Source organism: Meriones unguiculatus, chromosome 11 (assembly GCF_030254825.1).
Source record: "Meriones unguiculatus strain TT.TT164.6M chromosome 11, Bangor_MerUng_6.1, whole genome shotgun sequence".
Lineage (NCBI taxonomy): Eukaryota > Metazoa > Chordata > Mammalia > Rodentia > Muridae > Meriones > Meriones unguiculatus.
The window spans coordinates 77,071,025-77,097,383 of record NC_083359.1 but is presented as its reverse complement, the minus strand read 5'-3'; the positions used below and the strand labels follow the sequence as shown (position 1 = coordinate 77,097,383).

The 26,359-nt window shown below is 54.8% G+C and overlaps 1 protein-coding gene across 1 annotated transcript in view; it reads left to right on the top strand.

Annotated features, from left to right (window-relative positions):
- Positions 1–263: 263 nt before the first annotated feature.
- Positions 264–26,359, top strand: part of Lhx4 (LIM homeobox 4) — a 42,188-nt gene continuing 16,092 nt past the window's right edge. Inside the window, exons 1-2 of the mRNA XM_021660274.2 lie at positions 264–649; positions 16,055–16,226. Of these exons, the coding sequence (XP_021515949.1) occupies positions 577–649; positions 16,055–16,226 (245 nt within the window). The 5' untranslated portion in view covers positions 264–576. The remainder of the gene's footprint in view (positions 650–16,054; positions 16,227–26,359) is intronic.

Genomic DNA, 26,359 nt, shown 5'->3' with positions numbered 1-26,359 from the left:
CCGGGGCCGCCAGCCGCGGCCCCTCCCCGCCCCCGAGCCGGCCGGCCGGCCGTGGGGGGGTCTGCAGCCCGCCGCCGCCGCCGGGTCGGGGGAGGCCGGCTCGGGGGGCGGGCTTCCCTGCGGAAGGCGACGTCACGGCCGCTCCCGCAGTGTGAATGAATCAAAATGCTGGGCTGACCGCGGCCTCCCCGGGCGGCCTCCCGGCACGCGAAGGGTGGAGGGGGAGGGGAGGGCGGGGGAGGGAGGAGGAGGGGAGAGGAAAAAAAAAAAAAAAAAAAAAGCCAGAGCCGCAGCAACAGCCGTCTCCTCAGCCCGGGATGTGCACCGGCCCCGGAGAGCCGGATCAAAGGGAGGTGAAGCAGCCCGAGGCTGGCACGGGGAGGGCGCCGGCCAGCCTGTGGAGTCCTCCCGGGGAGGCGGAGGGCGGCGCGGCCGCCCCTGCGACCCCAGCGGCCTGTGGGGCTCTGTTATTATTATTGTTGTTGTTGTTGTTATCTCCCCTTCTCCGGATCCAGCCGGCGGGAGAGGGCGAGGGCGCTCGGCGGACCGCGACTCGCCGGCCCCGGCTCCGAGAGGATGCAGAGCGCGGCTGTCCCCGCGGAGGGGGCCGCCAAGGGGCTCCCGGACCTGCTCGGCGTGCCGCTGCAACGTAAGACGCCCTCCTTCCTCGCCGCTCTAATTCGCTCGCGGGACCGCCCCGGCCGGTGCGGGCAGGCCGGACGCCGCTCGCGGCGCTGGCCGGGAGGGCTCGGGGCGCGGAGACGGGCGCGGGGCTGGGGTGCCAGTCGGTGTCGGAAGGGCTCGGCTCTTGGCTGTTCGGGGGTCGGATGCGGAGCTTCCGGGAGACCGGGGAGGGGGCGGGGATGGGATGCGGAAAGTAGCATCTGTAGCGGGTGGTTTTCATGGAACCCCTGGCGGGGGGAGGGGGGAGGGAAGGAGGATGCTGTTTGGGGACGGCAGAGGGTCCGGGCTCCAGGCCCGAGAGTAGAGTGCTCTCCCCGATGGCTCCCCTCCGCGGCGACGGCCAAAGCCCGCGGAAGCGCGGGTGCAACTTCACCCCAACGGGCGGGAAGTTGGAGAACGTGTCGCGGGCCCCGGGGCTGGCTGGGCGGGAGGCCCGTTCCGCACGCTCGGCCCCGGCACCTGGCGGGGTCCCCCTGCCGCCGCCTCCGACTGCTCGCGGGGAGCGGCCGCGCTCGCTGCCTCCGGCCGGCGGCGGCGACGGGCAGCCCCGGGGCCAAGTTGAGGACCCGAACCGCCCCCTAGGCTCGGCGCGCGCCTGCGGGCTCCGGGCTGAGCCTGGTCCCACAGAGCGCTGCGGTGGGCCGGGCGCCCCGGGGACACCCCGGGAGGGGAAGGGTCCCCCGGGAGGCCGGCCCGGAGGCTGGACTTCCGCCCGCGGCGGCCTGAGCGGGGCGGCGGGAGGTGGCCGCGAGCGGGAACAGGCTCGCCGCCGCCGCACGCTGCCGCCCGTCGAGGCCGCCGCAGCGCGCCCTCCTGCGCCCGGGGCCTCCGCCGCAGGGCGTCTCTCCCGGCCCGGCTCCCGGCCAGCCGGGGCCTTGAGCTTTATCTGGAAAGTTTTGGAGACTAAAATGGAAGAGACGGTCTGGCTCGAGCCGGCCTGTAGACGGTCCCTGCCCCGAAACCCACAGTTTTCCCTATCACCTGTTGGCAAACGAGGTCCGCCGCCCCTTGGAGAGCTGACTGTCACCCTGCTCCGCAGGCAGTGTTGGCGATTTGCTTTCCACCAGCCCCCCACCCCCCCGCGCCCCAAGGGAGAGCCTGTATGTTCCCAACCCCTGCACCGACAGAAAAGCGAACCCTCGAGGAGGCACTCAGGTCCTTAAACTGTGGCTGTGCTGCGCGAGGGAGGGCTGTGCGTGGGCGTGTGGGTGTGACTCCCGCTCTCTACTCCGCGCGTATGTGCTCTAACGACTTTGCTCCACAGATGTCCTGTCCGGGTTCTGGACTCTCCTCTGACGGTACTTTTTGTTTTGTTTTGTTTTCATGTGCAAAATTTAGATTGTCTCGATTTTTGTGTCTTTTGCTCAGGGATGCTGAGAGTCAGGAACTCACTTTGCTAAAGACATGGAAATCCTTTTAGCACCACACACTTCGCCAAGGCCCTGGGTCTGGGCCCATACTATGGAAAACTTACGGAGGTAAAGGAAAAACACTGGGCTGGAGAGGGAGTGAGAGAGCGAGGGAGGGAGGGAAAGAGAGACCGAGGAGAGAGCGCACTCGCTCTAGAGTAGTTCCCAAGGGCAAAGCCGACCAAGAAGAGGCCTCAGCCCTTCCTTGGGTTCTGTGGGAGACAGAGGAGGCAGATGGGAGACATGTCAGGACTGAAGGGTCCAGTCCCTGGAGAGTCCAGGATTCTTTTCTTTCTGCCCCGTGCCCTTTCCCCTCCCAAGCATATCTACCCCCAGCTTTTAATGTGACTGGGGGCAGGCTGGGGTGATTTCTCCTCCCAACTTAGGCAAACCTCCTCTTCCCCGATGGCAGGGCTTAGTGATTTAAGCAGTCTGGAAGAGTGCGGGGTACCTCACCGGGCATGAAGGGGAAAGAAGAGCTCAGGGCTACAGACTCTCTCAACACCTAGAAAAGAGAGGGCACAGAGACTCTCACAGGAGACCTTTCAATGGGTTGACCCCCCCCCCCCCAGCTGCCGTCTACATTTCTACCATAAGCAGAATACTTGACCTAGGTACCTCCGATGCCCTGGACTCCAGGGACTTTTGAGGATTTTAAATTCCGGGGTTGGGGGCAGGGAGGGGGGATAGATGGAAACATTACCCTGCCTGTTTGAGGGCTGCTAAAACCCCATTCTTCAGGAAGAAGATGTAACCTCTCTCCCTTCCGTTGTCTGCCCATCCCACTCTCGCTCTTACCTGCCCCTCTGCCACAGGTCAGCCCCGAGGTGGGCTCTTCTTTGCTCAGGGCAGCCCTTGGGCTTCAGCCCTCAGAGGTGCGCCTGGCCCCGCCGCCCAAACGGCGGCGTCGAGCGGGACAGCCGGCGCCCTTCGCTGGCCCACTGCGCCGCCACCTGCGGCTGTCCACACACGGGCGACCCCAAGAGGCGGGGAGGGGAGGCTGGGGCGCCCCAGGCAGCCGGGGGTAGAGGAGTGGGGTCCCGCCTGCCCAGCTGGCCCTTTGCCCCAGTTTGTCCCCGGATCCGGGGTTTTCTCGGGAACTCCAAACCCTCGCTCCTTGAGGTGGGCCACCCATGTATGTGCTCCTTCGTGGCACCCACGACGTCGCTTCCAGGGTCCTTTTTTGAGAGGGTTCGGTGTAGGTGTCTTTCGGTGGTGGTGTGGGGCGCGGTGTGGACGGGTTAGGAGCTGCAGGTGAGTCCTCGCAGCACCCGCCCGCACAAGCACCTTCAGCACCGTCCAAGCCCCGCTCCGGCCCCCGCTGGCTTGGCCCCTCTCCCCGCACTGAGGACGTTCAGAGAAGCTGGGGTGCGTAGGAGGGTGGGGAGCACGGCCCTTTGCCTTGCTTTAACCATCTTCACCCTCCCTCCCGGGCGCCGAGGGGCGAGCCAGGGCGATGGACCCCACGACCCGGGACTGCGGCGGGCAGGGGGCACCCTCTGCGGGACAGGCTGAGGACCAGGGGCCCGAGCGGCGGCCGAGGCGGGGGCGGCCTCCCTGCCTCCCTCCCTGTCCGCGAAAAAGGCCGGGAGCCCTCGCGAGCCCCCAACGGGGGACAGGCGGCCCGCGCTGCACTTGGTGGGCTCTCGGCGAGCACCCCGCCGCCTTCTCCCCCTCCCCGAGAGTCACCGCGGTGCGCGGCCTCGTCCTCCCGTCGGTCTAGTCCCGACCGCTGCCCTCCGCCAGGGTTCACGGCCCTGGCGGCCGGCTGGGGGGGGAGGGGAGGACCTCAGTTTCCCCGGTCGGGGCCGCGAGCGCCCTTCCCTCCGCCTCGGCCTCGTCTCCCCGCAGAGACACCGCGAGCCCCGAGCGTAGCCGGGGGAAAGTCAGCGGGTTCTGCTCCAGCAGGTCAGGCCGGCACTGCGCTGCGGGCCTCCCGCACACACGCGCACACATGTACACGCGCGCGCGCGAACACACACATGCACACATGCACACACGCACACACCCCTCAGAGAGGGCCCACTTGATTTTGCTCTTCGGGCCGGCCCGGGGATCGGGTTTCGCCTTCCCCGACGGCCCCAGGCCTCTGCCAGCTGTGCGAACAGAAGGAGGGAGCCGGGCGGCCGCGGACGGAGTCGGGACCGCGGACGGCCTCGACCGGGAGGGCAGCGGGAAGCCGGCGGCCGCGCGGCCCCTCCGCTCCGCCCGCGGGTTCAGCCTCCCGGCCGAGGCGGCGGCGAGGGCAAAGGCCCCGCCGTCGGGGCAGCCGCAGAGCCGGCCTCTCACCCCGTGCCCGCCGCTCTGCCCGGCCGCGGTGGCGTCGGGCGGAACCCGAGGGCGCGACCCGGGGGACCTCCGTCTGCCCGGGGGCGGCGCGGGCCTGCCCTGGCGCCCCGGGTTCGGGGACGCCCGCCGCCGGCCTGGGCAGGTGCCACCGTGGCTGCCCCCGAGGACTTGGCGCGCACGGCCGGGCTGGAGGGGAGCGGGGCGCCCCTTCCCTTCCCCCTCGCACCCCGAGGTCTGCTCTGCCCGCCGAGCTCTCCCGAGCCCCGGCCCGGGTGGGGGGAGGCTCGGCCGGTGCCCGGGGCGAAGGCCAGGGCACGCTTCCCCCGGCAGCTGGAAGGAGGAGGCCGCAGCGGCCACGCCCGGGTTCGAGCCTGGGCTCCCCTTGGCGAGGGCTGGAGCCCGGCGGCCCCGAGAAAAAGCCGAGGCCTCGGGCGGACGGCGGGGGGAGGCCCGACTCGTGGCTGGCTGGCCGTGGGGGCACACAGGAGGCGGCGCCGGGCTTACACCGGGCACCCGGGGGTCAGCCAGGACCGGACCCTAACAGGAAAAACAAATTAAATAATGTTACTCTTATGCAACAAGGGCAACGGGCTCTTAAAGGTGTAGCTGAGGACGGGAATTAGTCGAGCCTTGGGTAGAGCCGCAGGATGCCGGGGAGGGCGGGCGGCCAGCCTGGACCACCTCCGCCCGACGGAGGAGGTTGGGGCAGGAATGCGGCCCGGAGCCCCCGCACCCCGCTGAGCCCCACCTCGGCACCGCACATTCCGGGATGAGTTTTTTTAAACCTTGTCTATCTGCAAATGAAGCAGGAACGGGGGGGGGGGGGAGGGGACCCCCCACAGAGCAATTTCTTCCCTGCCGAGACCGTGGGCGACGGTGACCCGATGACCCCGGTGAGCAGGTGCAGACAGCCTCGAGTCCCAAATGTTTGCCTGAGTCCCGGGTGTCAGGGCGCTTTCACTCGGCGGGCCGGGCCTTTGGCGATTACTTAGCGCCCGCCTGGGCGGGCGAGCCGGGGAGCGGGCGCCCGGCGCTGCCCAGGTCCCCGCAAGGGCGCTCGCGGGCCCCCGGGAACGGGCGGTCAACTGGCTGGGGTTGAGGGTGCTTTCGGTGGCGCAGTCCAGTCGGGGGCCGAGCGGTGGCTGTCTGGAGGGGGGTCTCTCCGCGTCTCTGGACGCGGGCGGGCAGGGTTGGACGCAAGGCCCTCGGGTCGTCTCTTGGCGATTAGGGACTTTGATCAAGACCAGAGCCGAGCCGCTGCGGGCGCCCGGAGCCGACGGGGAGGGAGGCCTGAGCGACGCGGTTCGCTGTGGCGGCCCGAGGCGCCTCCGCATGCTTAGCCGAGTTTGGGGATGGCTCGGCGGGGCCCGGATTTACGTCTGCAGGGATTGTTCGGCCTTTTCTTCCTCCCTGGAATCGGTATTGACAATGCCCGTCGCACAACTGTGTGCCGACGGGGCCCACCCTGGCTTGGTGGCTCAAAGTCCTCTTTCCCCCTGGTCACTCCCCTCCCTCTTCCGCCTCACCCTGTTCTTAGGGGAAGCTTTGCAGGAATGTGGGGTCCAGCCAACCTGACAGCACGGGGTAGGGGGTTTCTTAGAGGTGGCGCGCCAGCACCCTTCAGGATGGTGAGACCCAGCCCCTGTCCCCGGGGCAGAAGCCTCGGATTGACAGGTGCCAGGTGTAGGTCAGAGCAGCCCCGTTCTGGCTCCCGCCGCTGTGGATGGCAGGGAGAGAAACCAATTGCAATTAGGTGCCGGTGGTGAGGTCTGGTCTTTCTCTCTCTGTCTTTCTTCTTTCTTTTCCTTCCTTCCTTCCTTCCTTCCTTCCTTCCTTCCTTCCTTCCTTCCTTCCTTCCTTCCTCCCTTCCTCCCTTCCTCCCTTCCTCCCTTCCTCCCTTCCTCCCTTCCTCCCTTCCTCCCTCCCTTCCTTCCTCCTCAGTTTTTATAGAAACCCTCATCAAAATGGAGCAGCATTTTGAGGCAGTTGGTGGTGGCCAGATTGGGTTTAAGTGGCAAAACTGAAATTGATTCTCCCTTGCAAAGACGTGCTTGGTTAACTGCGTTAGGGGCAGCTTGGATGGTCATCCTGTGAGTCCTCGCAGGATTGCTACTGCTGCTGTTTTCCTAGATGTCTTTTTTTTCCCCCATTATCTTCTCTCTGTCAAGCTGGGTCTAGCCGCAGATGCTTTACTGCAGTAGCTCACCCCCAGACACCCTTAAATTATAATTCGCTTTAATTATAATGTTAGGGGGGTTAAGGGATTGGTTCTGGATGATAGACAAATAGAGCAAAACTTCGCAGCCAAATTAATTGGAAGTTTCTTCTTATGAGGGTGAAAGTGCCAAACCTATGGGATATTGCTATAGAACGTGACATCAAAACAACAAAAACAAAAAACCACTGTGTGGAAATTTAGCAATGATTAGATGGGAAAGAGAAGCAGGAATAGGGATGTGTCTACAGCATATCCCAAACAGCCACAGATTTGTTTAGTGTATTTTTCTGCTTTATTTACAGTTGCCAGCGTATTTTATATACCAGTGAAGGGTACTAATCCCATTACAGCCTATCTTCTGCAAGATAATCTTTTCTCTGCAAGTACACATGACACTCATGTGCTATTTTGCTCCTGGACTCATATTAAAATATTTTCAAAATCACAGCTTTAGAATGGTAACATCAAACCGATCCCCAGAACTGTTTTGGATCCACTCTTTCATTAAAGAGATGGCCGGTTTTTGTTTGTTTGCTTGTTGTTGTTGTTGTTTTTGGAACTGTCTAAGCAGAAACAGGACAAAGGAGGTTTTCAAAAAGACCTCAGACTGCCAGGTAAACAAACAAGATCTTGTGGGGTGGGGAGAGTGGGGAGAGAACTAGAAAGAAAAAGAAGGTTGGGCAGGACACAGCCAGTGAGTCCTTTTTGACACCAGGATTGCCTGGCTGTCTCTTAGTCATTAAGACAGCCATTGAAACAATCTAGGGGAAAATTAAGAAATTAGATAACAAGATGCTTGTAGATGAATGTATTTTAAGCATGTAAATAGATATAGTCATTTAGAGAATATGATTACCTTAAATGTGCTGCCAGTGTTTACATTGGGATCCCTCCCCCCCAATATTTTTGTGGCTTGGCCTTTTTGTGCAATCCACCTCAAAATACTATGATGTACAGCGCACCCTTTCTCTTTGTCTTAAAATAATTACTATCATAATTCTGTGCTCCAGCTCTGTTTTTAATATTATTTTTACTAGGTTATGAAAATCACTTATGATTTTATGACATTTTGGAAAGTTATAGTAGTGTCTCTTGAAAACACACTAGAATAAATAAAAATGTTTTGAAGTAACTACAAATTGCTCAATAAAAATGAACTAAATGTCTTTGGTAACAAAAAGCCAGGAAGAAGGTGGGGAATGTCACAGGCATCTAGTCACTATTTCTCATTTGACTGATCCCTGGGTCTTAGACTTCTTAGTTGTAAATTGCTGGGTGAACTGGCTCTTAGTTCTACAGATCACAATTATCAGACAGCTTTAAAAAGGGCATGTGATCAGAAAATAAGATTCTGTTGCCAGCAGTGATGGTGACAGACTTGAATTGGAAAGTTTATTTTTGAAACAATTGCTCAGTACAAAAAAAAATAAAATAAAATAAAACACTTTAATTTCAGCAAAGCTTTATTTATTTATTTATTTATTTATGTGTTTATGTGTTTCAGAACTCAGGGATGAGTTGGGCAAGTGTGTTATCCTTTTGGTAAGTCCTGTCTTAGCTCATGGGAACACTTTGGAGCTGGTCATTCTCAGAATAGACCAAGGAGCTGCCACACTATATTTTCCCAAACAAGGAATTTTAAAAATGGTTCCCTGCTTTGTTCTTAGGAAACATCTATGACCACTGTTTCCTTACATAGAAGGCAGGAATGGATGTTTTCAAGAAAAGTGTTTGCATGATATTTTAGTTGCGTATGAGTTTTCCTTTGTGCCCATTTTTGAAGTCGATAAAGTTAATTTTAAAAATCGAGTTTTCGAAACTTACATCAACCAAGTGCTCAGTCAGGTTAAGTCACCTGTAAAAGGATTGAGGAGAAAAAAAGCCTCAGAGAGAGGTGTTTTTGGTGATATCCATGGGAGCCATGACCTTCAGTCAGCCCCAGAAGCCGTGTTAGAGACAAAGAAGGTCCTGACCCCAGAGTCTTGTGCCTTCTAATGGTCACCTTCAAAGGGAATCTGGAAATGAATGACTGAGCATGAGGGTTTGGCAATGTTCGGAGGTGACCAGAAGATACACAGAGACCAGAGTTCACAGTTCTCACTTTGCAGGTAGTGTGGCTGGGTTCACTCCTTGATGTGCCTTGGAGATGGCCCAGCTGAGTGAGAGGAAAACTGTAGGCTCTACAAACGGGGGGGGGGGGGGGGGGGACGGACGGACCATGGAAGCATCTTCCACACAGCCCTTTTGTGAAACCCCATTCTGAGCATCAGACCAGAGAGCTCAATTATGAAAAACTGGACTCTCCATTTGAAAGGCAGTTACAAAGCAATGCCCCAGAAAGGCCACAAGTTCAGATTTTGAAAAAGGTTAACCTGGCATCAGAGCATGGTCCAATGGAAATTATCCCCATCAGTACAAACTAACTTGCTTTAAAAACACAGAGCGAAGCACGGGGATTGCGATTTCACTGGTAAGGTTGGAAATTGTGATTCATTTCCCCAGAAAGGTCCACTTTCTTGAGTACATTTTAGAAAGCATTGCTGGGTGTGGGGTAGTCTCCTTAGTGATTTTTTTACCCTTCTACCTTGTTGACCTTCTGTGATCAAAGAGACAGAAAACACCATTTTTCAAAGAATTAAAATTGATCATGTAAAACACATATCCTCTGAAATGTTTGCTGGTGGCCTCTGGTTCCTTAAGAGCAGTTTCTTGGAAGTGAAACAAACAAACAAACAAACAAACAAAAACCCCCACAGGTAGGGAATGAAAATGGACAGTGCTCATTAGATATCAGGAGAGAGCTTGGATGAGTGGATATGCCACAGACCACATCAGACCTTTTGGCCTTTTCCATGTTCCAGCTTCCTGAAACTCCTGGTGAAGGAATTGGGGGCATAAAGGAGCCAGTATGAAAAGGAACCTGGTCTGGCTCTCCTGCAAATACCTCAGGAGCTTCCAGGACAACCTTGTGTGTATTGTAGGCTCCTGATGTAGAAATAGATGATGGTTCTATGGTCCTTTGGCTATTTAGATGTCCCTAAGAACAAAGCCAGAAGCCTTACTTTTTTTCCCATTTTCGCCTGTCTACACGATGGCAAAACAAATGCATCTCAGTCCACGTGAGGCTGGGAAGATTTGCCCTCATTCTAAAGAGGAGTCTGCTAGATTTCTCTGTCCCAAAGCGATGAAAGTCTTGCGATTGCATTGCATTGTTTTCCACCCTCTAGGATGAGAGCTGGAAAGGGGCATGCATCTGGACATTTTAGAAGCCAGGGAGTGGAGGAGAGTTTCCAGTGTATCAGTGAAGCAAGGGAGGGGGAAAGCTAAACTGGGGGAAATACTGAAACTCGAAGTAATTTTTTTCCCTGACCATAGCTGAGATTGAGCTTAGAGGCTCACACATGCCAGGCGAGTGTTCTGCAACTGAGCTACAGCTCCAGCCCCGACAAAACCCTGCTGCACCTCAAATACGTAAACTCACCTGGTCGGTGACTAACTATGAGAGCAGGCAGGAGGGAACTAATGACTGGACAGTGGTATTGTAGAGCTGGCTGTTGCTCATTGGCTCCTGTGAGCACAATTATCTGTCAATAACACGCAGGGGCTAGCACTTCCATTTTAGGCTTAAGAAAACTGAAGTTCAAAAGAAGTGCAGGAATTTGCTCATATCTTGGATCTGCATATAGGTCTGGCTCCAGCAATAGGGCAAACCTCAAGATGTGAAGGTCCAATCTTGACTCATTGAGAGCTTTCAAAATCACCCAGGAGTTTTGAACTCTCTCTCTCTCTCTCTCTCTCTCTCTCTCTCTCTCTCTCAAAAATGTTTTTACTCCCTGACACAGTTGCGTTCGTCACTCCTGTGCACTCTCCCCGCACCCCAGGCTGGACAGCTCCCTCAGTCTTTAGTGGCTTGCTTTCACCGAGCTTGACTTCAGACTTGGATTTCTGCCAAAATGACAGTGCCTTGGTCCATGGTATACGAGCATGTTTGCGGGCACTGCTGCACATCTGTGCAACACAGGTGGCCTGTTCGCGCCAGTGTACATGTGTGCATCTGGATTACATGTGGGTATCTTTAAGTATTCGTGGATGTGTGTGTATGTGCTTGCCTGCGTGCGCGCACACGGTGGGTGCACCCTTTGGCTAATGGCTCATCTATCTCCTAGCCAGTCAGCAAAACAGCAGTTTCAAGACTCTCTCTCCCTCCCTTCCTTCCTTCCTTCCCGCTACAAAATGACAGAATCGAGCCGGATAAGGCTCTTGTATGTGCCTCGGGGTGTGTTTGTTTGTGTGTGATTGTGTCTCTCTGGGCAGGCATGCACGTCTCCGTATAGTGAGGTGTGAGCATTGCGGCTGGATGTGGGGAGGTCTGCATGGGCGGTGAGCATGCCTGTGTTTCCGGGCAGCCGGGCCTGAGTCCCTGCCTTAGCAGGACGAGGGGAGCTTGTTTCTTTCTTTGGCTCTCCCGCGGTTCTGCTGTCTTTCCAAGCCCGTGTTCGCTGGCTGCTGAGCCTCAGCAGAGACCCTCCTACAGGGCCCTGTGGTGCAGCTAGGATTAAAGCTCTCACTTCAAATGGGAAGGCTCCTCTTCCTGGGAATTGCAGGTCAGAGCCTGTCTGCAGTGACCCCAAGGATCTTCTTAAATTCCGGTTTCCAAAGGAAGGCTGTGACATTACTAAACACCGCCAGAGCTTGAGAGCTTGAGCCTGCTGGCGAGCTGGAGAGTCTCAAAAAAAAAAAAAAAAAAAAAAAAAAAAAAAAAAAAAAGAAGGTATGGTTCCAGCTTTATTCTTGGTGGGAAAGTTACATGGCCTCCGAACGTGCAATAACAACAATTCCTTATACTAAAAAGACATCGTGGCTGTTTGAAAAATAGCCAGATAACTTTCCATGTATTTTTACCAATCAACTGGGGCCCGTGTAGCCTGGAACGTGGGGCCCGAGTTCATAGGTCAGCACCTTCTGAGGGGAAGGGATGGGTCTGAACTTGACTGCCTGGAAATGTTTGAAAATGTGCCTTTAATCCGTACCTTACATTTGTGCCAAACTCGAGGGTCTAGTTTGGTTCTCGGGCCCCCGCGGGCGCCTAGTTGGGGGTCCCAGCCTGACCAGCGATGACGGCTCCTAGCTGCAGACTGGATCGCCTATCCGCCTTCAGGGCTCCTCTGCGGCGAGCTGTGCGCTCCCGCTCCAGCGCGGCTCCCTGCATACATTAGCCCTAATGTATTCTTTCTCGAATGCCGATCATATTAAGTCTCCCCGCTAGGTACCTTGCTCGAAATAAATTTTATAGCCATACATCCTCGCCGCGTTTGTAGCTTGGAGGAGAAATACCGTTGGATCAGAGCAGCCTTACAGAGCAGACCAAACAATTGGGTAGGATTGGGCTTTGGCCCTGGAGCCCAGATGGACAGACAGACGCACAGACAAGGGAAAACCCAGGGCAAGCCAGCGTCGTTGTCCAACGCCCCGAATGAACGCAGCGGCTGGTTCGCTCTGTCCCACGAAGTCCTGGTGAGCCATCGGGACCGAGGCGTGACCAACTGTGCTCTGCTGAGCGGGGCGCATTTCCGGTACTGGCAGGAGGCTGGCGCAGCCCACACTCTGCAGTCAAGTGGCCGCCGGTGCTGTCCCGGGACCTGCCCTTGTTCAGCTCCCCCCCTCCCCCCCGTTCTGCACCTTTTGTCCCTGATTCACTTCCGTGAGCTGGAAGGCTTCTGAGTTGCCTGCCCCTCCCCGTCAGACACGTGAGAGCCATCCCTGCTAACCTTCAACCCAAGCCCTCCCCTTCAGGAGCTAGGGATCAGCCACTGTCCCTTGGCGGAGGCTGGACTTGACCTGGACATCCATCGCTGTGCTGTGCCTACACGCAGTCTCTCCCGGCCAGCACTCTTTCCAAGCCTCCCCCCTACATCCCCCCTGCCTCTTGAGGGTGGGGCGTACGCCCTGGTGGCGAGAGAGAGAGAGAGAGAGAGAGAGAGAGAGAGAGAGAGGAGAGAGGAGAGAGGAGAGAGGAGAGAGGAGAGAGGAGAGAGGAGAGAGGAGAGAGGAGAGAGGAGAGAGGAGAGAGGAGAGAGAGAGAGAGAGAGCGCGCGCGCGCACAGGGGTGGCTGGATAAATACTTAGTCCGAGGCAGGCAGGCCCATCTGCATCGGAGGGCAGTGAGGTGGGGGGGGGAGGCTTTTCAAAGTCCAGAGAAATGAACCCCACAGACCCGCTGGCAGGACCTTCCTTCCCTTAGAGCAGCTAATCCATTTGTAATCCCAGAGAACCCCTATGGAGGTCCAGGTCGGCTGTGTGCCCTGCTCTATCCAGACTTTCCCCCACATGGTTGTGTATTTCTTCACTTCCGCAATCCTGAGCGGTAGTGTTGGCCACAGCCCCCCAGTTTTCCAAGTGAGGAGCTGAGGTAGAGTGATTGGCTGTCCCAGGTTTCCGAGCAGAGGCAGAACCGAAACTCAATCAGGTTCTAGAACCCACCCTGTACCCCGTGTCCTTCCTGCCTCTCTTGTCAAGTTGCTCCCAGAACCCCTCCATTAAGCACTTTACAGTTGAAACGTGCCTTTCTTATACAGGAAAACTTGTTTTGTTTGAGGGGGGAGGTCTTGCCTAATCTGCTTTCAAATTCTCAGTACTCTTTCATTTAGCTTCCCAAGTGCTGGGATAGCAGGTGGGTGCCACATTCTGTGAAGCAGAAAGAGGAAGAAAGCGAGGGGGAAGAATCCTAGAATACGAACTGTGGCAATTAGCAAGGGTCCAGCCTGCATGTGTAACGCTTGATTTTTGAGAATAGAGTCAAGCAGCAAGGCATTGATTGATTAGCAGGTCTGATTTCCCAATGAAGGCTAGTGGTTCTTAGGTTCTGAAAGGGACAGGGGAGGTTAATTGGATCCAAGGTGGCTGGCCACTTGGGTGAAAGAGGACGATTGCTTTTTATCAAATATCCCAAGTTCAAGTAAGTGTCTGAATAGTTATGAAAACTTTCTCTGAGCTGGGCGGTGGTGGCACATACCTTTAACCCCAGTGCTCTGGGAGGCAGAGGCAGGCAGATCTTTCTGAGTTTGAGGCCAGCCTGGTCTACAGTGAGTTTCAGGACAGCCAGAGCTCCACAGAGAAACCCTGTCTTGAAAAACCAAAACCAAAACAGAAAAAAAAAGAGAGAGAGAGAGAGAGAAAGCTTTCTCTGGACATGGATGTTGTCGAAATAGTTTTGTTAGCAGACATTAATTGTGTATAATAATAGGTTTCATTGTGAGATTTTCGTACATGTATATGATGTATTTTGATCACATTTGTTTACCTCATACTCTTTACTTCCTCATCCCCACATTTATCCCCCCCTTTCACAAACACCCTTTTCTTTTCTCTTATTTTTTTTCCTTCCAACAGGACTTCATGTAACCCAGACTGGGCTTGGGTTTCTATGTAACTCAGGCTGCCCTTGAACTCCTGATCCTCCTACTCCAGCTCCAAACAGCTGGAACTGCAGCCATATTTAGCCCCCCTTCCACTTTCAGACTTATTCTTTTTGTTAATTAGTTTATTTTATGTGTACGTGTGTTTTGCCTGAATGTCTGTCTGTGCACCCTGTGCCTGGCTAGTGCCTTTGGAGGTCAGAAGAGGGCATTAGACCTTCTGAAACTGGAGTTAAGGATGGTTGTGGGCCATCGTGGGCTGGGGACATAACTCCAGTCCTCTGCGGCCCTTTGCTGCTGTGCCATGCCCCAACTTCTTCTTCTTCTTTTTTTTAAGAGTCTGCTCAGACCTAATTTCATTCTTATGGCGGAATAAAAACTCCATTGTGTAAATATACTCCGCCACCCCCTTTTTGAGACAGAGTCTCACTATGCTGCCGTGTCCAGGTCTGGAAACATGTATCTCGGGCTGGCCTCAAACTCAGAGACCTGCCTGTTCCTGCCTCTCGGGTGATGGGATTAAAAAAGGTACACACCACCACACTCTGCTCCATTCTCTTTTATCGTTTAGATTTATTTGTGTGTGTGTGTGTGTGTGTTTATGTGTGTACTACCTGTGTGCAGGTGCCCGCAGAGGCCAGAAGAGGGCATGAGATCACCAGATGCTATAGCTATGGGCAATTAGAGAGCCTGCTGATGTGTACATCACAAAGCCTAGGTCCTCTGGGAGACCAGGAAGTGCTCTTAACTGCTCAGCCATCTCTCTGTTCCCTACTTTCTTTATCCATTCACCTCATGATGGACACCTCGGCCAATCCCACAGCTCCCCTGTTGGGAAGAGTGCCGTGAAACGGTCCTTTTGTGCCAGGCACCTGCTAGTTGGTGAGGGAGAACCACTGTTCCTGCCCCCTGAGGACCCCTCGTCCCAGTGGGAGTAACTGTGTGCAAACAATTAGCCAAAATTAATTATAACAGATAAGGGGAATTCATGGTTGTGGACCCTATGAGTGCATTTCTGGGGGGGGACATTCAGGGGGGCAATGCTTGAACCTGTATGCTTATAGTCTTCTTATCTGTTACCTTCTCTCTCTCTCTCTGCCTCTGTGTGTGTATATCTGTGTGTATGAGTGTTTATGTGTGTTGTGTGTATCTCTTTCTCTGTGTATGTGTGTGAATTTGTGTGTGTGTAAGAGTATAGGGGAAGAAACAGCTAGAGACACCAAAACAATTTGTCCATCTAGCTGTGGAAGCCTGATTATTTTTACAGATTTTGAAATAGTGGTCCAAGATATTGCTTCAAGCAATCCATTGATGGGGTTTTCAGAGAAACAGAGCAGGAAGCCACCGAGGAGAAGGATGGGGCAGTGGTTAGAGTTCAGTTGCAGGCAACAGAACCTACTTTCATTATTGTATCAGACAGTGGTCCATTACCAGGTGCCGAGTGACTTTCAGCTTGGAGGGGGCAGCTCAAAGCTGAGCTTCTGGGGATAATTCCTGCCCTCTAGAATATCATTGCCTTCGAAATGGTTGTTCAGGGTGCATTCAGCACAGCCCCTCATTGCCTCGACCAGGACCCACACCAGGGTGAGGCGAGTCCGTTCCTCAGCAATCATCCATGTAACTCAGTTCTGAATTCAAGTGCCTCTGATTGGTGGGCTTCGAGCAACTCAAAGCATAAACTGGGAGTCTGGAGTATGGCTCAGTGGTAGACTACCTGCCTAGCATGTGTGAGGCCCTGGGTTCCAGCACTTCAGAACCCACCGGTCTGGCAAACCAATGTGTAACTTTGCTGTGTGAAGCACCCTCAGGCCTGGACATTGGCTTAACCCCACTCCTGACAGCATTTGCTTTTTAGGCCAGATGGCCTTGGTCCATGCCTAGACACAGTTCACTTTGGGCTGATGTTTTCAGTACAGCTTCTTCCCAGTAGTGGAAATGTGTCAGCCCTGGGGGGTTAGGTCCTGTGAGGAGGCCTCCCTTTCAGGGCCTGGTCTGGCTGTGGAAGGCTCACACTGTCTCTCTCTCTCTTCTCTCCATAGAGATCCCCCAGTGTGCTGGTTGCAACCAGCACATCCTGGATAAGTTCATCCTGAAGGTCCTGGATCGACACTGGCACAGCTGCTGCCTCAAGTGTGTGGACTGCCAGGTGCAGCTGGCCGACAGGTGCTTCTCCAGGGCCGGGAGCGTCTATTGCAAGGAGGACTTCTTCAAGTGAGTCACAGCCAACAGCCTCGCTGGGCTGCCTCTGCCTTCCCTCGGGCAGTAGGGACACTGCAGGGTCTTCAACCCTTGAGGAGTTAAATGAATCCTGGTGGCGGCCTTTGTTGGGGTCCCCCTGAGCCCCACTGCTACCTGGGAGCCAGCATCTGGCCTCACTGGGGCTCTTCAGAGTGGGGTTCAACAGAGAGCATGGGCCAGGTTTCACCAGTGTTGAGGAATGAGTTTTCTGTCATAGCAAGTTGGGGTTCAGGGTTTGCCAAATCATCCGGGAGACTCTCAGCAGCCTCTGTTAGCATGTGCCCTACACCCGGAAGAGCGTTCAAGGCTGTTTCCTTGGCTGCTTTCAGGTCTCAGCGGCCTGGGAAGGTTGCTTCTGAGGGATCCAAGCCAGGTTCCATTGGTTTCAATTGTCCGGAATGGAAATACGATGATGGTTAAAAGCCCAGCCCTACCCGGGCTTGAAACTACTTATTGGCTGTGTTCTTTTAGTCAGCTACTTAACTTCGGTGTGCCTCAATTTGCTTAGCTGTAAAATGGGGCTACTAATAGAGCCCTCAGCTCACGTCGGCTTCAAGTAGGGCAATATATGTGAAGTCCTCAGGAGGAAATATCACCTGAAATTGGCTCTGAAGGCTGTCCTGGATTTTTCATTCTGGGACTGAGTTCATCTGGGAAATCCTGCTGGGGCTCTAGGTCAGGGAGAGTTCCCAGAATTTATTTTCTGCATCACTTAATTCCTTCCTAGGATCCATGACCTGAGGCTGATGCTTTTGTCACCATGGACTATCCAGCCAAAGGAAAACCAGGGGGTGACACGTTAGTGATACTGAGCCTGGTGCTCACTCATGCTAGCCTGGGAAGCTTCCTGAGAGTAAAGCAGGGCTGCCAGAGAGGCTCACCCAAGCCAGAGGCACCCAGGAACCAGCTGTGGAGGGGCAGGGCACAGCCTTTTGATCACCTGTGTTCTGGACACAAGGAGGGGACACGGTGGGAAATTCTGAGGCTTCTCAAGTTCCTCCCAGGAACGTCACTGACCGTCTTCTTTCCTTTTCGGGGGAGGTGGCGATGGTGGTTGTGGATGCTTCTCTTTCTTCCCATCCTGCTTTGCTTTTTCTTATTCTCCCGTTTCCACTCCTTCCACTCACATTGTTCCTCTGTGGGTGACAAAGTTTATCTCTGTCTTGCTGCCTCAATCGTGCCCTGGCCAGGCATCATGGCAGCACTGATGGGGGTGGATTCTGTTGGTATTGTGTGTCTCAGTGCACGCGTACATGCGTGCACGTGTGTGTGTGTGTGTGTGTGTGTGTGTGTGTGTGTGTGTAAGGAGAGCCAGAGATGGCTGGGGAAGGAGTGGCCTCTTTTGTGACAAGGGCACTGCCCTCCAATTTGTCCTTACATTTTTTGGAAAGCCTCAGAGAGCTCCAGAGGTAATGCAAAGTCCAAATTAATTACTTTCTCAGATACCCAGAGATGGGGGTGGTGTGTGTGTGGGGGCAGGTACTGAGATGTCTGTGGATCAGATGTCAGAGTCCACAGGGACTTCAGCTGGTCTTGCCTGGCAGGTCAGGGTTGCCAGTGTAGTGGGGGCAGAGGTGGTTAGAGCCGTGGACTCAGGGTTTCCCCCTCAGAAGCTCCTCCTGGGCCCCTCCATAGAGCTGCAGGGCCCTGTCTAGTTTTGACCCTGTCTAGCGGGTTGTGGTTTGGGAAAGCGAGTGGGAAGCAAGGGTCTGTGAGAAGGTAAGAGGTCCCCCTAGATCCTGGCGTGAGGGCAGGGGAGGGATCGCTCTAGGCTTTCTTCACCCAGCAGCCCTACCTCCGTGAACTCTCCATACCAAGGCTCTTATTTGTCCTCTCCCCTTGCCTTGTGGCAGAAACCCCTGCCTGCTCCTCACTTGCTTCCTAAAGTCCACAAGCCTCTCCAGACCAGCTGCCTTGCCTCAGCCCAGGTCCCGATCTCAGTCCATGCTCTCCATGGGGCCTCTTACCCACAGAACTGCCGGGCAGCGCTCCTGGAGGCTTCTCACCCAGGTTTTCTTTCAGTCCTCACCACGCACTGCTTTCTTGTTGCCCCCATCCCCCCTTCCCACCTCAGTGCATATTTCAGGGTGCTTTCTCCTCCAGGAAGGAGGGTAACCCACCCTTTCATGGAAGCTCAGAGATAGTGGGAGCCCTGGGGAGGCTTCACCCTCCCCCCTCCTCTTCTCTCACGCAGCTGATCCGGGCGGGCCTGTTCCTCTTGAGCCTGTCTCATCTTCCTTGCTGGCTGTGGGAACCTGCGCTTTCCTCCACAGTAACACTCAGCCCTTGCCGGGAGACTGTCGCTGGGTTTGAGAAACAAGTAGTAAATTCCACAACGGGTTTACAAGGATTGGTGACCAGTGTTTTCTGTGGTTTTGCGTAGTGCCAGGGAAAATGCAGCCGAAATTGTTCCCTTTGTTCTGCAAGACTGCGCGGCGGAGCTGGTTGGCGGGGAGGGAGCTGGCCACAGGTTCAGTGCTGAAACAGGCCTTCAGCGCTTCGAGGGGTGCTGCGCGCAGGGAACTTCAGGCCAAGGCCATTAACCATAGGGGAAGATTGGCCCCTTCCGAGTGTCCAGCGAGGGGACTTGATTTATGAGCCTCACCCAGTTCTCTGGGGCTGAGGCTTCTTGGGTGCAGACTGATGCAGTAGGTCCCGTCTTAGGTAAGGATGGGGGGAGGGAGGATGAGGGGAGAGGGGAGGAGCAGGCTGGCCAGTGAGAGCTTTACTTCCCATCCCTTGGTGCTTTAGGATGTGCTGCCTATTTGGGGCTTAGGGACAACCTGCTTCTTATAATGGTTCATTAAATATCACCTGGCACCTGTAACTGCAGGAAGAATCTGTGTGTGTGTGTGTGTGTGTGTGGCAGGAACACTCCCTGTCATCACACTTGGCTACAGAGAAGTCACACCTTTGGGAACCCGGCAAGAGCAGCGTCAGGGACCCCGGTACTTGCCCGACCTGGAAGACAATGGGCAGAGCCAGAGAGAATTCTTTCTCTGTGCTCTTAGGTTCCGGAGGAGGGAGAAGACTGGGGCCTTTTCTGGCAGCTGCTGCACAGCCCTGAGGCAGCCACAGGGCTCCTCTGCTTTGCTGACCTGCACTGTAGTCTTAAGGTCCTGGGATAATCTTATGTGTCCATAACATGGGGCAGGGCAACTGCTTTATTGTTTTGCACAGCCAGTGTGCCAATCTTCGCTTATGTTTTGTGTGCGGTTTTCAGATCAAGAATGTGATGTGAAGAGCGGGTGCCCTTGGAAGTGTGCGCTACCTCAGCAGCAAAGAGTGGGAACTGAGAGCTCCCCCCCCCCATGAGGGAGGGTTTGGCTCTCCTTCCACCAGGGAGCTGTGGTAATACTGGACACAGGCAGCAGGGGGCGATGTTGTGTACCCAAAGGAAGCATTACTTGCTGGGAGAGTGTTCTTTCTGACCTGCTCAATAACACGGGTTGGTTTTTCTCGTTGTTTTTGCATTCTGGGTCTTTAGCTTCTCTTCTCCAAAGAAGATAAAATCTCCAAGCCCATGAGGAGAGGTACCGAACTGATACATAGAAATGGGGCTGTGATTTACTGAGCCCAGTCGGGGACTAGGAGAGCCACCCTCCATGCAGAAGGCATCCAAAAGCCTGCTGCACAGGGTGTGTTAGGCTGGTCCAGACCATCTGTCAAGTGAGTCTTTTTGTAACAGGGTCCGAGGAGAGTAGGGGTTTGGGAGCAGGACTTCTGAGCCCACCCTTTCATCATCATCAAGGTGACAGGGAACACCCTGAGCGTTCCCTAAGGGAAGCACAGTGCGCCCAGGGTGGGTTCCTGCTCGGGGAGCTGGGCTCCTGCGCTGATACCATTAGACAGATTCCTTAGCATCTCTGGGCTTTGCTGCTTTAGTGAGAATTCTGCTGTCACGTTCCTTAGAAGATACATGGTGCCGAGGAGTCTTTTGCAAAATGGAGTTGTAGAGGCAGGTGAATGCAGATGGGGCTTGGTGTCCTGTCTTTCACTTGCTGCTTGTCAGCAAAGAAGCAGGTCCCCATCCTTCCTCTGCCTCTCAAGAGCACTCCCTGAACTCTAGAATGGGAAAAAACGGGTAGGGGTAACCACATCCACATGACATTAGGGGTCTTAGGACTATCTCTGGGTGCCTGGCCTCGATGCGGAGGGCATGGCTGTTAGAGGCCCCTCCTCCAGGGCTGGGGCTGCTCGCGCCTCTCCTGCTCTGCTTCCTTCCACTCTGAGAGCGTCTGCTAGAGATGGCCTATAGCTGTCTAGAGTGGCTCACGTCCAGGTAGGGCAGCGTGGCTAGTGAGGAGGTGTTAGCACTGTATGGGGGGCTAAGTCACGGAGAAACTGGTCCTGTTGATTGGTGTGGTCTGGGAGAGAAACCACGACACTTGGATGCCAGAGCTGGCGTGGCTGAGGGGTGGAGGACAGCGAGGTTTAGACAGCGTTTGGGCAAAGGGAAGGCCTCAAGGTCATTCCAGGCTGTAGGGAATGTCCACTGCCCTGGTCACCAGGGGTCTGTACCCACACCAGCCTGTCAGGGGCTGTGAGAGAAAGCCTCAGGCTTTCTAGGGTGCTGCGGTCCTAAGAGGCTCCTATCTGAAAGGTAGTGCTTTTCTGGGGGGGAGGGGGAAGCATCTCTCTGAGCCCAAGACCTTCACCCTGCTAGGTATCTCAGGGTCTCTGCAGTGGTACAGGACACAGCTCCAGAGAGCTGCGAGGGTGAGCATTCTCCCTGCCTCGCCGGCCCCTCCCCCGTCCAGTCAATCTCCAGGTGGCTGTCAGCCAAGGGCAGGTAGGCAGCGTCCTTGGGCCTGGGTGATTTATCCCTGCAGCCCAGGACGCTGTGTTGCAGCAGGCTGGCTGTTTGGCTGCCACGGGCTCCTTTTGCTGGCTGTGCACAGGTCTTCTCGCTGGTGTCCTCCCCCTAGTCCCTCAGTGACCAGAGCCTCACCATTCTTTATCTGATTTGAGGGTGGAAGCCCATGGAATATAGCCTCATCTTTAAGAAACAAGATCGGCCTCTCCTTGGGTGGACCTCATAAAAGGGGGTAAGGAGTTGGACCTTAATCCACCATCGCTGTGAACTTGGGACATCAGGCTTCGTGAGGCCTTGTTTTGCCATCTCTAAAGTGGGAATAAGGATGTCAGCTCTTTCTGAGTCCCTGTTAGGGTTGAGGAAGATGGAGCAAGCGCTAGTTGGTTACCGAGAGCTTTTCTCATCAGGGCAGTGATGGTGTGCCCATGCCGTGGTAGGAAAGGAAGAGAGAGGGCTTGGTCTAGGGTCAGAGGCTGGAGTGCTGAGGCTGTAAAAAGCCTGTGGCCAGACAGGGCTCTGGGCAGAGGTTGTAGCCGTGGTAGCTCACTGGAACAACTGTGTGATTTTGATGTGGGAGTAGGATGGGAGCCTGTCGCTCCGGGCTGATACCATTCTGGAGCTGGTCAGTGGCTGTGGATGAAGTCTGGGGCCAGGCTTTTTTGCTCAGTCACATTTGTATTTCTGAAAATTATATACCTTCTGGGAGATGGACAGACAGACGGATACACAAACAGACTCAGACACACAGGGTCACAGACACACACAAAGACACAGATGCACACAATACAGACACACACAGACACACACAGAAACACACACACACACACACACACACACACACACACAGAACTGAGGAACCTGCAGGCAGGTCTCTTTGACATGTGGCTTTCCATAATTTCTGAATAGTTTATAGCCTAATTCCCTTGCTAAACAAATTACACCTTTTAAGGTAACGATCAGATGGTCCAGATAGTGCCTGTGTGCATGGACATTTGTAAGACTTGAACACACTGGAGGGACCAAGCCACAGTCATTTGTGACAGCCAGTAATCAAGACAGAAGCAATTACTTAGCCCAGCAGCTCTCCCCGGGGACCCGCAGCCATATATCAGGTGGTGATGAGGCCAGGATTATCTGTCTGACCACCCAGAGCCCTTGAGTTCAGCTGTGCCCTGTGCCCACCCTCTGGAGCCCAGCCTCCTGACATCTGTGGAGATCACAGTTCAGGATCTCCTGCCATGGGGGACTCTTTGGAACCAAACAGTTGCAAATCAGCCTCGGGGGCAGCTGGCACTGAGCTGAAGAAACAAGGTCCCCAAGCACAGTGGATCTGGGTGGCAGGGGAGTGGCAGCTGTGGGCAGCATTAAGGCCAGTCACAGCACAGACAAATGTTTTTATTCTCTCTCTCACCCTCATCCCTGTCCATTTGGGTGGCAAGTCACAGCGGTCCACCTCAAAACCTCCTTGTCATTCCTGCCACCCTGGCCCATAGGTTCCTGAAACACAAGTCTGCACTTCCAGATGCTTTCAGGTGGTCACCTTCCCTCTTGCATCTTCCTCAACCCATCCCTCCTGCTAGGTCCTTCTCTGATCAGCTAACTCCGATCACCTCCTGAAACTTCCAAACTGGGCATTCTTTCTCCCACAGTCTGGTGCCCGTTCGTCTCCCGCTCAGTCTCTAGCCAAGGTCACACCTGGGTTATCAGACTCAGCATCTGATTTGTGACTCTGTTCCCTGGAGAATTTTCTGTGTCCCTAGAATCCTGATTTGAGAGGGAGAAGCAAAGGAGGGTTGGACTCTGTACCAGTGTTAGCAGTGAGCAGAGGGAGAAAGAAAGAAAGAGAGAGAGATAGAGAGATAGAGAGGGAGGGAGGGAGGGAAGGAGGGAGGGAGGGAGGAAGGAAGGAAGGAAGGAAGGAAGGAAGAAAGAAAGAAAGAAAGAAAGAAAGAAAGAAGCCAGAACACAACCCTGAGAGACTGGGTCGTACTCTGCCTCCAAGTGCAGTGTGCACTGGACTCAAGAGCTCACCAATCTGTAGCTGCAGGAAGCAGGACGAGAGTGTAAGACTGCTTGTGCCCAGATAAAGGGGGCCTGAGGAAGATGAGTGGGGATGAAGGGTGACTGTCTCTTGCCATTGATGAAATGGGAATAATAACTACCTACAAGGGCTGTTGACCACTTTAAGGAGGTTATTCAAATGAGGTATTTTGGTGCCTATTACATGCTTGATGCATCACAGGACTGTGGGTGTAGTGGGGGTGCAGGGCAGCACCCCACAGGCCGGACCCTGGCTCTGACAACACCGGTGTGACCTTGGCTAGACATTCAGAAGGAGATGAAGAAGAGCCAAAGTGTGGGACCAGGACTGCTGAGCTTGGAAGTTTGACGAGGCAATTGGAATGAGGTGTCCAGAGAAGGGCTTGGCAGGAGGGGATATGCGGGCTGGAGGAGGTACAAGGCGAAGGGAGGGACTTCTGGAGGTTTGGGGGTGCAGGTCTCCCGTGCCCTGTCCCGTTACAACTCTAGCGGGGAAAGAGCGGACATGCAGCCTCTGGATTCCTTACCGTTCTCATCGCTGTGGTGAAATCCCCGATAAAAGCAACCTGAGGAAGAGAGATTTCTTTTGGCTCCCGGTTTAAGAGTCCATCATGGCAGGACAGTCCTGGTGGCAGGCGCACGAGGCCACAGGTTTACACTGTGTCCAGGTGTCACGAAGCAGGGAGGTGTGAATGCTGGTGCTCAACTCACCTTCTCCATTTTATTCAGCCCAGAACTCCGGCTGATGGAAGGGCGTGGCCTTCAGCACGAGGCCTCCCTGCTCAATTAAACCTTTCTAAAACCACCCTCAGAGGGATGCCCAGAAGTCTACTTTCAGGATCCTAAATCCGATCAAGTTGACAATGGAGGTTAATTATCAGGCATTCCAAACTCCTCACTAGCTGGGCTGAGCGGTCTTGAACAAATCACGACCTGGGCTCCAGTTTTTGTCCATATTAAGTGAGGGGGTTAGATTAGATCATATTCTTCTCAAGTAACACTGGTCTCAGAATGGCAATGTTGCACGTTCTTTATAAAATTTTAAATATTATATCAATAGCCCAAATAATTGTAGCACATGCCTTTAATCCCAGCACTTGGGAGGTAGAGGCAGGTGGATCTCTGTGAGTTCAAAGCCAGCCTGGTCTACCTATTGAGTTCCAGGCTAGCCAGGGCTACATAGTGAGACCCTGTCCCAGAAAGACTTAACAACAACAACAACAACTGAAATACAAGGCAGGTCACAGGCTGAGGAGATGGCTCGGTAGGTAAAGAACATGGTATGCAAGCATGGGGACCTGAGTTCTAATCCCCAGAAAGCCAGATGTAGCAGCGCGTATCCATAACCCTTGCTTCTGTGGTAAGATGGGAGGTTGGCCATTGCTGGCCAGCTAGCCACCAAAATAAAAAGTCCCCACCTCACACAAGGTGGAAGGCAAGGACTGACATTCAAGACTGCCCTCTGACCTCCACACACGGGCTTCCGCACCTGCATGACCCGAGCCCCTGCCACAAACATGCACACACATAAAGAGACTGCACATACGTCATATATACACATTAAAAAATGAGATCACCGAGGGGCAGCCCCAGCACCGTGGGAACGTGACTGTGTGCCCGCCTGCTGTTAACAGGGGCCGTGCTCCCGTCCCAGAGGCTGGCCTGGGCTTCGGATGCAGCCCTCTCTTATGTGTGGAGCAGGCTGGCCGTACCCAGGCAGAGCTTTTTGCGCCCGTGATGTGGCCGTGGCCTTAGAGTGGGCGGTGATATATGCTGGAAATATTGGTACATACAGTAACAGTAAATATCAGCAACTCACCTGTCAAGGGTGGCGATAGATAAAAGAGATACATGTAGGGAAGTGGCAGCCGGCAACAAAATATACAGCCGGCAGTAAATCACCGCCGAGCAATTAAAGCATAAAATCAAGTTAGGCAGTATTTTGTTTCCTTGGGAGGGCGCGTCGTGAGGTGGCAGCTCCCGCATGCGGGTGGTTGAACCGGGGCCTGGCTTGGTGCCCGCCGCCTACCTCCCAGGGGCCAAGCATGGGGTAGGAGCCCCGAGGAAGGACTCTAGAACCCAGGCCCCTCACCATGGCCCTCAGCTCTGAGGAGGGCACCTCTCGTCTGTAATAGGCCCTTGCGTGATGCTCTAGGAGTGGGCCGGTTATGTGTTCTTGGAACCCAGGGCCTGCCCTGGGAAAGGGACACATCTCTAGGGCTAGGATAGGGGGACCTCTGGAGTTAGCAGTCCGAAGCCGCACATGACCAAGTACGGGCTTGATTGCCTGGCAAGGCACTGACTGGCCGGATTCAAGAGAGGCCTGGCCCAGGGGCGCTGGAGTCATCGATTCTAGAGCTCTTCTGAGGAGCTGGCTAGAGGAAGTAGAGAGTTGTGTAGAAGCTGAGGTGGGGCATGGGGTTTGCTCTAAGGGGAAATGGAGAAATGAGCTGTACATGAGCAATGTGGGGCCCAAGTATCAGAAATTGTGCCATGTGTCCTGTGTGCTGATGGGAAGGATTGAGGAAGCAGGTAGGATGATGTGGGAGGCAGAGGGCACAGCTGTTGGGGACTCTAATCAGGCTGTGTGGAAGGGTGGGCTGTGAACAGGAAACAGGCCAGCTGTAGGAAGCCAGGGCCGGGAAGTGTCCTGCTGCCTTGGTGGGTGGGAGAGTGGTTTGGGTTAACACATGGTGGATCTTTGTCTAGGGGCTACTCTTTGGAAAATCAGGAACTGAGCCTATGTTGATTTCTGGGGTCCTCTTGGGGGGGTGTATTATTATTTAGAAGAAGTCTAAGCAAGGAGGTGGTATGCTTTTCCTCAGCTCTGTTCAGACACCTGTGCTTGCAGGGGTGCGGTGGGGAGGGACGGGGCGTTGAAGGTAGAGAGGATCGAGGACAGCCAGGGGGTGTGAGGGAAGGATTAGTCAGATGGATGTGGAATCTTTGTTGGGCAGAGAGGATACTGAGGCCACAGGGCTGGGATGGGAGAGGCAGAGGCAGAGAGAGTGAAGCAGAGAGCCCTGGTGGATCGGGGGTCTGGGCAGGAGGGGGCTGTCCTCCCACGGCGGGATGACTGGGGACAAAGTCCTGGGTAGACTGCTGAGGGAGGGTAAAGGCTATGGCCTTCAGGAAGAGATAAAGTACCAAAACGGGCAGGACAGGAGCGCGATGTAATGAAGTCACTAGAGGCTGCCATCACCACGGGGTGCTGGGGTGGGCGTGAGGTGGCAGTGAGCACCCTTGTGAG